We start from the raw sequence: 15,546 nt of genomic DNA, 5'->3' as shown, positions 1-15,546 counted from the left end.
TTTTGTGAACCAAATATTGCTCTCTAGACAATTTTTTAAAATCAGTAAAATTGATATTTCAGCTGAAAACACAGGAAAACTCCAGCATCGTGTATGCAGGAACATACAAGCTAAATTTAACGTTTAAACTATAATAGTTTGCCATAATCCACATTGCAGAAATGTTTTGCTTCCGTTCACTACTTTGATATTCTGTAAATGCAAAATTCATAGGAAAACTTGGGTGGTCTTGATAAACTTTTACTGTTTACTTGGCAGCTTAGTATGTTGAATTGCCACTTTAGAATAACTTTCCTATTTATTTTAATTAGTTACTAATGTCAGTTGAAATAATTTGACATGTATACCTATTATTCCAGGTTGCTTCCATAAGACAGCATCTTGCATCTATATATGAGAAAGAAGAAGACTGGAGAAATGCAGCCCAAGTGTTGGTGGGAATTCCTTTGGAAACAGGACAAAAGTATAGTAAATAGTGGATATTGGATGACTATATATAGGATGTATATAATTGCTCACTTATATTTTTTCTTACATTCTAGTACACGAAACAGATAAATAAATACAAAATTGTGTAGTATGTTAGAAGATGATAAGTGCTGTGGAGAAAAGTAATGGGGCAAAGCGGGGACAGGTTGTATGTATATTTAAATAGGGTGATTGGGGTAGTAGGGTGGCCCTGATGTCACTTTATCAAAGACTTGAAGGAGATAAGGGAGTAGCTATGAGTGATCTGAGGAAAGAATATCACCAGATACTTTTTGTTTGTTTGTTTGTTTTGTTTTTTGAGACGGAGTCTTGCTCTGTTGCCCAGGCTGGAGTGTAGTGGCATGATCTTGGCTCACTGCAACCTCTGCCGAGGTTGGGTTCAAGCGATTCTCCTGCCTCAGCCTCCCAAGTAGCTGGGACTACAGGCACGCACCACCACACCTGGCTAATTTTTGTATTTTTACTAGATTTTCAACATGTGTTTACTAGGTTTCACCGTGTTAGCCAGACTGGTCTCAAACTCCTGACCTCAAGTGATCCGCCTACCTCAGCCTCTTTAAGTGCTGGGATTACAGGTGTGTGAGCCACTGCACCTGGCTGAATATCATCACTAGATACTCTTAGAGGGGATGGCTAGTGCAAAGGCCCTAAGATGGGAGCAAGCTTGAAGTGTTTTCTTAATAAGAGCAAGGAGGCCAGTGTGGATAGAGTAGAGTGAGCAAAGGGGCAAGAGATCAGGGATGAGAGCAGAGAGTACTAGGGACCAGGTTATGTGGAGTTTTATAAGCCATTGTAAGGAATTTGGCTTTTCACTAAGTGAAATGAGGGGGCGCCATTGGAGAATTGTGAACAAACAGTGAAATGGTCTGACTTCTGTTTTAAATAATTACTCTCACTACTGGGTTGAGAATAAACTGTAGGCAAGCAATGATACAAGTAGGGATATTGGTTAAGAGGCTTATGAGACCAGGTACGGTGGCTCACGCCTATGGTCCAAGCACTTTGGGAGGCTGAGGTGGGAGAAGATTGCTTGAACCCAGGAGTTTGAGACCGGCTTGGGCAGCATAGCTAGACCCTATCTCCACCAAAAAAAAAAAAAAAAAATGCTGGGCATGGTGGCACATGCCTGTAGTCCTAGCTACTTGGGAGGCTGAGGCAGGAGGATCGCTTGAGCCCAGGAGTTTGAGACCAACTTGGACAACATAGTGAGACCACCCCCTATCCCTACAAAAAAATTTTTTTTGTTTTAAATTAGCTGGGCCTGGTGATATGCATCTATACTCCCAGGTACTTGGGAAGCTGAGGCGAGAGGATTGTGTGAACCCGGTAATTTGAGGCTGCAGTGGGCCATGATTGCACCACTGTACTCCCACCTGGGGCACAAAGCAAGACCCTGTCTTTTTTAAAAAAGGCTTATACAGTATCACAGATAAGGTGGATGTTGTGAGAAGTATTGAATTCTAGATATGTTTTTTAAGGTAGAGTAAGGATTTCCTGATGGCTTGTATGTAGAGTGTGCAAAAAAGAGTCAAGATAAGTCCTGATTTTTGGCCTGAGCAATTGGAAAGTTGGAGTGGGGAAGAATAGGTTTGTAGGGAATATCAAGAGTTTCATTTTGGACATATGATATCCAAGTAGAAATATGTAGTGAGGAGTTGAATATATTAGTCTGGAGATTAGAAGAGATATCTTGACTAGATATACATATTTGGGAGTCATTGACATATAGATGGAATTTAAAGCCATTAGATTGGATGAGATGCCCAAAGGAGAGAACATAGATAGACAAAAGGACTGAGTATACTGAGGCCTGGAGCACTTCAACGTTAAGAGGTCAGGGACCAGGGGAAGATGTAGCAAATGAGAAGGATGTCCATTGAGGTAAGAAGGAAATCAGAATAATGTGGAGGGTGGTGTCCTAGAAGCCAAATTAGGGAAATGTATCAAGGGGCATGTGATGAGCTATGGCACTGATAGGTCAAGTAAGATAAGGAGTACAGGTTAACTGTTGGCATTAGTAGTGTAGAGGCCACTGATAACCTTAAGCAGCTGATTTTTGTGAAATGATAGTGTTTGTGAAATGATAGCCTGATTGCATGGTTTAAGAGAGAATGGGAAGAGAAGATTTGGAGATAGTGAGTATGGGCTACGCTGTGGTGGAGTTTTCAAAAAAGGTAGCAAAAAAAAACAGGGTAGAAGATGACAGCAGACGTTAGGCTAAGGGATTACTTTTTCTTTTATGATCCAGTAGAAAGCAAAAATTTGATATAGGGGAATTGGGGAGAGGATTCTTGCAGGAGTAGACGAGAGGAAGGAATCTAGCAGAGGGATAGGCTTTAGATAGGAATATGGGTAGTTAATCTGTGTCAGTTTCTCAGCCTCAGCACTACTGGCGTTTTCGGCTAGATACTTTGTTGTGGGGGCTGTCTTGTGTATTGCAGGAGGTTTTAGCAGCACCACTACTCTGCTTGCTGGATGCCAATAGTACTGCTGTTCCTAGTTGTGACAATAAAAATGTCTGTAGATATATTGGTGATATAGTGGTGGAATTTGTGCAAGTGCTCTTTCATTGCATTGCTATAGTATTCTTTTTCTGTTGGCTTTTTGGTTTTGAGAGAGGGTCTGGCTCTGTCAACCAAGCTGTAGTGCAGTGGTGTGATCTCAGCTCACTTCAACGTCCATCTCCTAGCCTCCCAAGTAGTTGGGACTACAGGTGCACGCCACTACGCCTGGCTAATTTTTGTATTTTTAGTAGAGACGGGGTTTCACCGTGTTGCCCAGGCTGGTCTCAAAGTCCAGGGCTCAAGCAATCCACCTGCCTTGGCCTCCCAAAGTGCTGGGATTACAGGTGTGAGCCACCATGCCCAGCCTTGCTTCAGTATTCTTAAGGAAGTTGAAATCAGAGACATCAGCTGGAAGAATGGATGGGGGTGGAGTGTGAGGTTGAGGAGAGACAGTAATGTGAGAAGTAATCCCCTTAGGAGAGTGGGACAATGAATGGACTCAGCATGTAAACTTGGCAATATTAAGGACTTGTTGAAGGTCATAATGATTAAAATTAGATCAGTCATGTTGGGCACAGTGGCTTCATGCTTGCAGTCCCGGCTACAAGCCTCAGTCCCGGCAGAGGTGGGAGGATCCTGTGAGCCCAGAAATTTGAGCCCAGACTGGGCAACACACTGAGACCCCATCTCTAAAGAAAATTTGATTTGGTGCTTTTTCCCATCACATTTCAGCTACATGAGTGCAGGAAAGGAGTGAGCAAACAATTAGGTTTAACCACAGTTGCGATTTTTGCCCAACAAGTATGACAGCAAGAGAGGGACAAGGGAGATGAGTGCCTATGCAATTCAATGATTATAAGTGATTACAATGAGTGACCATAGGAGTTAGGCTAGGTAAAGGGGGAAGTGAGGCCTTTATGGAGAAAGGCAGTGGCATGTAAGGGATAAGTGGTTTGGAGGGCACAGTGGGTTCACGGATTGTTGGGTTTGAGATACTAGAGAAAATGAGGTAGAAAAACAATTTAAAAAAATTAAGATGGCAGGGCGTGGTAGCTCACGCCTGTAATCCTAGCACTTTGGGAGGCTGAGGTGGGCAGATCACCTGAGGTCGGGAGCTTGAGATCAGCCTGGCCAACATGGTGAAACCTCGTTTCTACTAAAAATACAAAAATTAGCCTGGTGTGGTGGCGTGTGCCTGTAATCCCAGCTACTGGGGAGGCTGAAGCACAAGAATCGTTTGAACCCAGGAGGTGGAGGTTGCAGTGAGCCAAGATAGCACCACTGCACTCCAGCCTGGGTGACAGAGTGAGAGACTCTGTCTCAAAAAAATAAAATAAAAATAAAAATAAATTAAAATGGTTTATAACTCTTATTCAACCAGTCTTGCCTCTTGATGTATATGTTTTTTAAAATTTATAGTTCTTTATGAAACATTTCTTCTAAGTATATTGCATGAGAAGGATGAAAGGTGTGAGACTATTAGTTATTATACTGAGAACACTTCCTCTTCCAGTTGGCAAGTATAAAACGGTACCAACTATGAAGGACTTAAAAATATCTTTGGCCAGGCGTGGTGGCTCACGCCTGTAATCCCAGCACTTTGGGAGGCCGAGGTGGGTGGATCACAAGGTCAGGAGATGGAGACCATCCTGGCTAACACGGTGAAACCCCGTCTGTACTAAAAATATAAAAAATTAGCCGGGTGTGGTGGCAGGCGCCTGTAGTCCCAGCTACTTGGGAGGCTGAGGCAGGAGAATGACATGAACCCGGGAGGCGGAGCTTGCAGTGAGCCAAGATCACGCCACTGCACTCCAGCCAGGGCGACAGAGCAAGACTCTGTCTCAAAAAAAACAAAAAAACAAAAAAAAACTTCATCTGCCTTTCTACTCCTTTACCAGGTGAACAAGGGATTCTTTTTTTGTTCTTCATTAATATTTGCAATAGTGAGGCAGACACTGCTTCAGACATCTTGCCTTTTGTGCATTATTTATGAAATTACTTGGCAATGATGCTCCTTGAAAAAGCAGCCAGTTTGCAAAAAAGCCTTCATATGTAGATGTTGAATTTTGCATTTCAAGGTCCCTTGATAATTTGGTAGTTCGAAAAAGCTGGGCTTTCTTAATTGCTTTGGTCTTATTCTTTACCTAGCATTTTCTCCCTAGCACAGGGCAATTGATTTATTTTCAGTGGTAGCTGAAACAAATATAAAATTAGTTACTGTTTTTTGCAGTGGTCATAATTATCATTTTATAGTACTGTAGCATTATCTTTATCTGTGAGGAAACCAAAGAGATAAAAATGTCATTGGTTTTCTAAACGAGTTAAAGTGACTAAATGTAGACTTTGGACAAATAGGAACTTTTTCTTTCAAAAAATGATTCATTCTGATTATGAAAGTAATCGACATAATAGTTACACTTGGCAAAAAATTGGAAAATTCAACAGTATAGTGCTATGCATAGCAAGCAATGTAAATTTGAATTGTGAATGGAAAAAAGTACAGAATATTAATATATGCAAAAAATAAATTTGCATAAATTTCTCCTCCCATTCTCCTTTGCCCCCAAATCAATAAAGTATAGAATTATTTTCAAAGCTGGGGCCAAGTGAATTATAAACTCTGTGTTCTTGCCACATGGTGGCACCACTTTTACAGGTAAATAGGATTAATTTTTCTGTTAGGATTAATCTTTCATGTGAGTTTTGAATTATGTGAGGTCTTTAATTATGCATTCCTGGCATAAAATGTGACCACTGAGATGAAGACGAAAATGAAAACCACCTATAATCTGACTACCCACAGATAATTGCTATTAGTATTTTGATATATGTGTACAGAAATGCATTTTAATAGTGTTTTGCATACTGTTTTATCCAGTTTCTTTCATTTAGGAAAAATATATGGTGACTAGATTATAATTATACAGTATTCTACCTTTTTTTTTTTTTTTGAGATGGAGTCTCGCTCTGTTGCCCAGGCTGGAGTGCAGTGGCATGATCTCGGCTTACTGCAACCTCCACCCCCCGGGTTCAAGCTATTCTCTTGCCTCAGCCTCCCGAGTAGCTGGGACTGCAGGCGTGTGCCACCATGCCCGGCTAATTTTTGTATTTTAGTAGAGACGGGGTTTCACCATGTTGGTCAGGCTGGTCTTGAACTCCTGACCTCGTGATCTGCCCGCCTCGGGCTCCCAAAGTGCTGGGATTACAGGTGTGAGCCACCGCGCCCTGCCTTGTATTCTACTATTTTTACGCACCACAACTTGATCACCAATAATATCATAATGGGTGATTTCCAATTTTTTTTCTAGCATAGATATTTATAAATAAATAATTTTACAAATGAATATCCTTTTAGATGCATATGTGTGCACATCCCTGGCTATCTTTTTAGGATTTCTTTTCTTTTCTTTTTTTCTTTTTCTTTTTTTTTTTTTTTGAGACAAAGTCTCACTCTGTCACCCAGGCCAGAGTGCAATGTCACGATCTTGGCTCACTGCAACCTCTGCCTCCTGGGTTCAAGCGATTCTCTTGTCTCAGCCTCCTGTGTAGCTGTGTGCCAACCACGCCTGGCAAGTGTGTGCCAACCATGCCTGGCTAATTTTTTGTATTTTTAGTAGAGACAGGGTTTTACCATGTTGGTCAGGGAGGTCTTGAACTCCTGACCTCAGCTGATCCACCCGCCTAGGCATCCCAAATTGCTGGAAATACAGGCATGAGCCACCACGCCCAGCCTTAGGATTTGTTTTCTAAAGGTAAATGTATAGTGGGTTAAGGGTATATGCATTTTAAACGATTCAAAGGATGGTTGGAGAGCATATTTCCCAGTTATTTTCTAGGAAGGTTGTCCCACTAGTCATATATGATATACCCCTAAACTGGGCAGTTGTTCTTTTAAGATCTTTGGCTTGTGAGATTATCTGAGGATTAAAAGCAGCTAAGATATAATGTGATTAATGATAGTAAAAATTCAATAAAACTTTTTAGTTTTTGTGTAATGCAGTAAAAAGTTTGATTCCCTGCCGGGTGCGGTGGCTCACGCCTGTAATCCCAGCACTTTGGGAGGCTGAGGCGGGAGGATCACAAGGTCAGGAGATCGAGACCATCCTGGCTAACACAGTGAAACCCTGTCTCTACTAAAAAGTACAAAAAATTAGCCAGGCGTAGTGGCTGGCGCCTATAGTCCCAGCTACTTGGGAGGCTGAGCCAGGAGAATGGTGTGAACCCGGGAGGCGGAGCTTGCAGTGAGCCAATATTGCACCACTGCACTCCAGCCTGGGCGACCGAGCAATACTCCATCTCAAAAAAAAAAAAAAAGTTTGATTCCCTTACGGTACCAGAATATATATCAGGAAAGAACAACATATCTTCTATTCCTAAAATTTTCTTGACAAAATGTTGAGTCATTATGTGTTTTTCTGTTACATTCTAGACAGTACAATGTAGATTATAAACTGGAGACTTACTTGAAGATTGCTAGGCTATATCTGGAGGATGATGATCCAGTCCAGGCGGAGGCTTACATAAATCGAGCATCATTGCTTCAGAATGAATCAACCAATGAACAATTACAGATACATTATAAGGTAACAGATGAGTTGATTTGGAATTAATTTTGTATTGGAGAATTGTAACATACTAAGATGTTCCAGGACGTCTGATAGATGCTCTTAAATATTAGAAATTGTTTCTCTGTTTTGTTTCTTTTTTTAACTCTTGCTTTTTAATTTGTCCCCTAATTGAAACATTTTCCCTCTGTAGGTATGCTATGCACGTGTTCTTGATTATAGAAGGAAATTCATTGAAGCTGCACAAAGGTACAATGAGCTCTCTTACAAGACAATAGTCCACGAAAGTGAAAGACTAGAGGCCTTAAAACATGCTTTGCACTGTACGATCTTAGCATCAGCAGGTAAACACATAATAATTTATACTTAAATGAACAGTTATCTTTGCTTAATAACTTTAGGTTGGTTACTGTTGGAAAATTTAGCAAGGAACTATTCTTCAAAAGGATGTCTTTGTAATGCAGTTATGGTAAATGTTTTAAGTGTTCAAATAAAAACAAAATGATTTGTTAAAATAATTTAATATGCTCATATCAGCCTATTATGCATATGTGTTAAGAATAGTTAAAAGAGGGCCGGGCACAGTGGCTCACGCCTGTAATCCCAGCACTTTGGGAGGCCAAGGCGGGCAGATCATGAGGTCAGGAGATCGAGACCATCCTGGCTAACACGGTGAAACCCCATCTCTACTAAAAATATAAAAAATTAGCTGGGCGTGGTGGCTGGCACCTGTAGTCCCAGCTGTGGGGGAGGCTGAGGCAGGAGAATGGCGTGAACCCGGAAGATGGAGCTTGCAGTGAGCCGAGATTGCACCACTGCACTCCAGCCAGGGTGACAGAGTGAGACTGTCTCAAAAAAAAAAAAAAGGATAGTTAAAAGAGATAATGTAAAGTTCTAAAATTTCACTAAAGAAGTGGATATCAACTTAAGTGAGAATTATGCAGAGTGAAACAAAAATTAAAATCTATAGATTGATGAAATGATAATTAATGCACTACTTTTGGGTTTTTTTTTTTTTAACCTTTAAGCCTCGGTTTTAGACCTGGCATTTATCCTTTTCTTCAATACATGTAACAAATATTGTTTGTTCTTTTTACTGAATTATAGCATGTAAATCACTTATGAAGTAAAATGGGCATTAAGAGGAAATGCTAATTCTAAACCATAGCTTTTCTTCAATCGCTCTATCACCCAGGCTGGAGTGCAGTGGCGCAGTCACTGCTCACTACAGCCTCAACCTCCTGGGCTCAAGTGATCCTCCCACCTCAACCTCCCAAGTAGCTGGGACTACAGGTGCATATCACCATGCCTGGCTAATTTTTTTGTGTTTTTCTAGAGATGGGGTTTCTCCATGTTGCCCAGTCTGGTCTTGAGCTCCTGGGCTCAAGAGATCCACTTGCTTTGGCCTCCCAAAGTGCTGGGATTACAGGTGTGAGCCACCATGCCCATCCCATTTTATTCTTTCTAGACTAGTTATTTATTTTATTTTTTGTTACTGAAAAGGCAGTACATGAACATGGTACTGCTTCTTTTTCTAAAGAACTTTTTCTGGTTTCTTACCTTTCTTTCAATACAAATGGTAGCATATACACACTTCTGCAACTTGCCTTTTTATTGTAACTGTATACATCATAGTGATCTTTACATGTCAGTACATATAACTCATTCCTTTTGATTTTCTATTGTCTGGCTTTATCATAATTCATTTAGTCAATCACAACACTATAGTGATTATGCACATGTATGAGTACATGTATAGGTTAACTTTCTGGATCCAAAGGTACATACTTCTGAATTTTTGATAGACGTTCCACATTGCCCTATACTATTACACTCCAAACAGAAACATTCATGAGCACCTGATTTCTTACACAGGTATTACCACATTCTTTTATCTTTTCTGATCTGGTAGATGAAATACAGAATCTCACTTTAGTTTTAATTTGTATTTATGAATGCTCTTGAGCATTTTTTGTATGTTTAAAAAAATTGTTGAAAAATCTATATTTCTTTATTGAGTGAATTATACATTTATGTCGACTGGCCATTTTTTGAGTTGTTTGTCCTTTCTTGGTGGCTTGTGGAAGATCTTTAGATATAAAGGAAAATTAAAAATTTTCCTAACTTGTCATCTTTTTGGTTTTGTTTATGACATTTTTGCCATGCAGAACCTTTTAGTGTTTACTTAATTACATCTATTAATCTTTCTTTAATGGCTTCTAGGTTTTGTTGACTTGCTTAGAAAAGTCTTCCCTACTCTGAAATTATATGTAGTTTTAAATCCCCCCATGTTTTCTTTCAGTACTTTAGGTTCTCAAATTTCTTGGTGTCAGGACCCCTTTACACTCTGAAAAAGTATTGAGAACCCAAAAGCTCCTGTTTATGTAGATTCTATCTACTGATTATTAGAAATTAAATGAGTAATTTAAGACAATTCATTAATTTATTTTAAAGTAACAATAATAGACCCATTACATATAAAAATAAATGACATACTTTTATGAAAAACAATTATATTTTTCCAAAGCAAAAAATGTTACTGGGAATGGAATTGTTTTACATTAAAAATTTTTTTTCAATGTCTAGCTTAATAGGAAACAGCTCAATTCTTTTTTTTGTTTTGTTTTTGTTTTTGTTTTTGTTTTGAAACGAGTCTCACTCTGTTGCCCAGGCTGGAGTGCAGTGGCGTGATCTCGGCTCACTGCAAGCTCAGCTTCCTGGGTTCATGCCATTCTCCTGCCTCAGCCTCCCGAGTAGCTGGGACTGCAGGCGCCCGCCACCGCACCTGGCTAATTTTTTGTATTTTTTAGTAGAGGCGGGGTTTCACCATGTTAGCCAGGATGGTCTCGATCTCCTGACCTTGTGATCCGCCCGCCTCCGCCTCCCAAAGTGCTGGGATTACAGGTGTGAGCCACTGCACCCGGCCAAAACAGCTCCATTCTTATAGGTACTTCCGCATTCACTCCGTTTTAATAGGTTGTTTTAGTTAAAGTATATGAAGAAAATTCAGCCTCACACAGATGTGTAGCTGGAAAAGACAAGCACATTTTAATCGCATTTTCAGGTAATTGTGGATATTCTTTGATAGTATACTTGACAGATGGTATAGTTCTTTTTTTTTTTTTTTTTTTTTTTTTGAGATGGAGTCTCGCTCTTTTGCCCAGGCTGGAGTGCAGTGGCGCTATCTCGGCTCACTGCAAGCTCTGCCTCCTGGGTTCATGCCATTCTCCTGCCTCAGCCTCCCTAGTAGCTGGGACTGCAGGCGCCTGCCACCACGCCCAGCTAATTTTTTTTTTTTTTTTTTGAGACGGAGTCTTGCTCTGTCGCCCAGGCTGGAGTGCAGTGGCACGATCTCGGCTCACTGCAAGCTCCGTCTCCCAGGTTCAGCCATTCTCCTGACGCCAGGCTAATTTTTTGTATTTTTAGTAGAGATGGGGTTTCACCACGTTAGCCAGGATGGTGTCGATCTCCTGACCTCGTGATGCGCCCACCTCGGCCTCCCAAAGTGCTGGGATTACAGGCGTGAGCCACTGCGCCCGGCCGACAGATGGTATTGTTTCTTACAGATTATTTGCAATGTGGAATCTGAAACCATATCAATAAGCTTTTTGCATTCCATGACACTAAAAATTCTGTTCTCTACTTTCTTTCACATAATAAGTTAGCAGCCATTAAGAATCCTTGCTTGAGGCCAGGCACGGTGGCTCACGCCTGTAATCCCAGCACTTTTGGGAGGCCAAGGTGGGCGGATCACCTGAGGTCGGGAGTTTGAGACCAGCCTGACTAACATAGAGAAACCTCATTTCTACTAAAAATACAAAATTAGCCGGGCGTGGTGGCATATGCCTGTAATCCCAGCTACTTGGGAGGCTGAGGCAGGAGACTCATTTGAACCCGGGAGGCGGAGGTTGCGGTGAGCCGAGATCGCGCCATTGCACTCCAGCCTGGGTAACAAGAGCGAAACTCTGTCTCAAAAAAAAAAATAATAATAATCCTTGCTTGGGTCATTCATTACATTCTATGTTACAAAATGGCGATTTGCTCATTCTATTCTTCTGCATGAATTTTTTTTTCCTTTTTTGTACTTTTATTTTGAACTTTTTACTTTGTACTTTTTTTTCTGCATATTTTCTGTTGGTATGATATATACACAGGAAAAGTACACATATGAAAAGTATACAGCTTGATGAATTTTCACAAACTGAACACCTCCATGTAACCAGCATCCAGAACAAGAAACGAAATATTACCAACACCCCGCCTTCTTCATGCTTTCTTCCAGTTACTAGCCCGAACTCCTAACCCTACAAGAATAATCACTAGTATATATTAGCCTTCTTATTTTTTTATAAATGAAATCATATACTGTATTCATTCTTGTCTTCTTTTGCTCAAATTTATGAAATTTATCAATATGGCTATGTGTATTTGTACTTTCTTCATTTTCCTTGTTATTTAGTATTCCATTGTATGAATATACCACATTCATTTATCCTAATTTCTTATTGGCTGCTAGGAATAGTACTGCTATGAACATTCTTGTATATTTGACACAACTTTTTATTTATTCAGGGTATGACAATTACAGTTGTTACTCTTTTTGATGTTTAAATTGTTCCAAACATGACTAGATTATGTCTTTTTTTTTTTTTTTAAATGGAGATGAGATCTTGCTATGTTGGCCAGAGTAGTCTGGCCTCAAGTAGTCCCTCCATCTTGGTCTCTCAAAATCACGCCTGGGATTATAGGCATGAGCCACTGTGCCTGGCCAGTTATGTCCTTTTGACATGGCCCCATTAATCTTTGAATACTTCCCTGGGAATTAGCAGAAAAGGAGACTTGGATTTATCTTGTATTTTGCCTGCCTCAGACTTGAAATCAGCTATTTTTCAAGGATCCCTAGTTCCTTTTAATGGGCTACCAAGATATGGACAGTAGATATGCTCATTGCTTCTGGGTGTCATTGTGTTTAGGCTCTTTTGGTATAAAGAGCTAGAAATACATTTAGAAAGAAAACGGTTGTTGATAGGATCATTTTCATGAGTTTGTTTTTTTAATGTTATCAGTTGTCACTAAAGTTCCTTAAAAATATAAATTGAGACTATGAATATTAAGTCTCCTATCAGATAAATATTTTTTCATCTTTTATAAATTTTTATTAATGAAATCATTAATGTTTATTGTAGAAGTACAAATAAGAAAAGGAAAATAGAAATCACCTGTTCTTCCAACCGCTTGTAACATTTTGGCTCGAAATTCTTCATGTATGACTGTATAGTTGCTCTTCTTTATCTGTGGATTCCCTGTTTCTGAATTATCCTCCTTGATAAAATTTATTCATAACCCCAAAGTCAATACTTGCGGCACTTCCAATGTCGTTTGCAGATATGTGCAGGGTGGAAAAACATTTGAATGTCTTGACACATGTTTCCACCCGAGGTCGAACATGTAGATTCCCTGCTTGTTTTTTTACTTTTATACTGTACACAAATGTCCTTTTCATGGTCCATTTAAGATCATGTTTTTCACACTTTCGTTCTGTTACCAGTGATTTTGCTGTTTAAAATGGCACCCAGCCATAGTGCTGAAGTGCTGTCTGGAGGGTGTTCTTAAGTGCCCTATGGAGAAAATACGTGTGTTAGATAGCTTCATTTAAGTATGATTTATAGTGTTGGCTGTGAGTTCAATGTTAATGAATCAACAATATATATTAAATAGGATGTCTCTAAACAGAAACACACATAAAACAAAGTTAGATTAATTCATTGACAAAAATGTTGTGACCAGATGCTCACAGGAACCTAGCTTTGTGTTCCCATAGGAGCAGCAGTTTAGTGTTTGATAATTCAGCATCGGCAGTGACTGCAGACCATAATTACCATGAATAATGAGTACTGGCTGTATATTTAGTAGACAAAAATGAGGTCATAAGATAGATTTTTTTTCCTAAAGAAACATTGTGAAAATAACGTGAAATTTGATGCTCATTTATTTCTCTTAGGACAGCAGCGTTCTCGGATGCTAGCTACTCTTTTTAAGGATGAAAGGTGCCAACAACTTGCTGCCTATGGGATCCTAGAGAAAATGTATCTAGATAGGATCATCAGAGGAAATCAGCTTCAAGAATTTGCTGCCATGCTGATGCCTCACCAAAAAGCAACTACAGCTGATGGTAATGATCCTGTCTTATGTGTATATGGTAGTCAATATTTAGGTACAGACTAGTGAAAATTATGTTAAGTTAGAAGTATCTTGCTATCTTTTAATAATAATTCTATATAACACTTCCTCATAAAAAAGAGGAATTATTTTTATTTTTTTATTTTTATTTTTTTAATTTTTTTTAATTAAAAAAATTTTTTTGGAGACAGAGTCTCGCTCTGTCACCCAGGCTGGAGTGCAGTGGCACAATGGCATGATCTCGGCTCGCTGCAAACTCTGCCTCCCGGGTTCATGCCATTCTCCTGCCTCAGCCTCCCGAGTAGCTGGGACTACAGGCACCCACCACCACACTGGGCTAATTTTTTGTACTTTTAGTAGAGACGGGGTTTCACCGTGTTAGCCAGGATGGTCTCGATCTCCTGACCTCGTGATCCGCCTGCCTCGGCCTCCCAAAGTGCTGGGATTACAGGCGTGAGCCACCATGCTGGGCCTATTTTTTATTTTTTTGAAACAGAGTTTTACTCTTGTCGCCCAGGCTGGAGTGCAATGGCGCAATCTCGGTTCACCACAACCTCTGCCTCCCGGGTTCAAGTGATTCTCCTACTTCAGCCTCCCAAGTAGCTGGGATTACAGGCATGTGCCACGATGCCCAGCTAATTTTGTAATTTTAGTAGAGACAGATGTTGCTTAGGCTGATCTCGGACTCCCAACCTCAGGTGATTCGCCCCCCTCAGCCTCCCAAAGTGATGAGATTACAGGCATGTGCCACAGTGCCTGGCAATACAATCCTTTTAATTGGGTATACTGCTGTACCACTTAAAAAAACATGTATTATGGCTGGGCATGGTGGCTCATTCCTGTAATCCCAGCACTCTGGGAGGCTAAGGCGGGAGGATCTCTTGAGCCTGGGAGTTTCAGACCAACCTGTGCAACATAGTGAGGCCTCATCTCTACAAAATATAAAGAAAAACAGCTAGGGGCCAGGCGCGGTGGCTCACGCTTGTAATCCCAGCACTTTGGGAGGCCGAGGCGGGCGGATCACGAGGTCAGGAGATCGAGACCACGGTGAAACCCCGTCTCTACTAAAAATACAAAAAATTAGTCAGGCGCGGTGGCGGGCGCCTGTAGTCCCAGCTACTCGGAGAGGCTGAGGCAGGAGAATGGCGTGAACCCGGGAGGCGGAGCTTGCAGTGAGCCGAGATCGCGCCACTGCACTCTAGCCTGGGCGACAGAGCGAGACTCCGTCTCAAAAAAAAAAAAAAAAAAACAGCTAGGCATGGTGGTACATGCCTGTGGTTCTAGCTACTCGGGAGGCTGAGGTGGGAGGATTGCTTGAGCCCAGGAGGTCAAGGCTACAGTGAGCTGTGATTGCCCCACTGCACTCCGGTTTCAGTGACAGTGTAAGACCTTGTTTAAAAAAAATTGTAATAAAAATATAAAACATGAAAATTACCATTTTAACCATTTTTAGGTGTGCAGTTCTGTGGCATTAAGTACTTTCACATTGTTGTGCAAACATCACCAACATCCATCTCCAGAACTTTAACATTTTCCCAAACTGAACTCTGTACCTATTAAACAATAACTCCTTATTTTTGCCTCCCCTCTGCCTGCTGTACTACTTTTTGACATGGGATAGATTGGGAGAGGAACAGACTGAGAAGAGAAGTTTTTCTTTTTTCTTTTTTTTTTTGTTAATTACAGTCGTGTTCTGTTGTCCAGGTTAGAGTGCACTGGTGCAATCATGGCCCACTGCAGCCTGGAACAAAGTAACTGGGACTACAGGTGCACCCACCATGCCTGGTTAATATTTTAATTTTTTGTAG

The 15,546-nt window shown here is 40.6% G+C and overlaps 1 protein-coding gene across 3 annotated transcripts in view; it reads left to right on the top strand.

Moving 5' to 3' along the window:
* The window catches only part of COPS4 (COP9 signalosome subunit 4), a 43,155-nt gene that overhangs the window by 15,987 nt on the left and 11,622 nt on the right, over positions 1–15,546 (top strand). For all 3 annotated transcript variants that reach the window (XM_055297156.2, XM_055297155.2, XM_055297157.2), the window contains exons 4-7: positions 360–463; positions 7,423–7,576; positions 7,752–7,902; positions 13,560–13,730. In XM_055297156.2, coding sequence (XP_055153131.1) covers positions 360–463; positions 7,423–7,576; positions 7,752–7,902; positions 13,560–13,730 — 580 coding nt within the window. The remainder of the gene's footprint in view (positions 1–359; positions 464–7,422; positions 7,577–7,751; positions 7,903–13,559; positions 13,731–15,546) is intronic.

This window comes from Symphalangus syndactylus, chromosome 10, assembly GCF_028878055.3.
Source record: "Symphalangus syndactylus isolate Jambi chromosome 10, NHGRI_mSymSyn1-v2.1_pri, whole genome shotgun sequence".
NCBI classification, from domain to species: domain Eukaryota; kingdom Metazoa; phylum Chordata; class Mammalia; order Primates; family Hylobatidae; genus Symphalangus; species Symphalangus syndactylus.
Note: the sequence above shows the minus strand (reverse complement) of the source record. Positions and strands in the feature narration are given on the sequence as shown.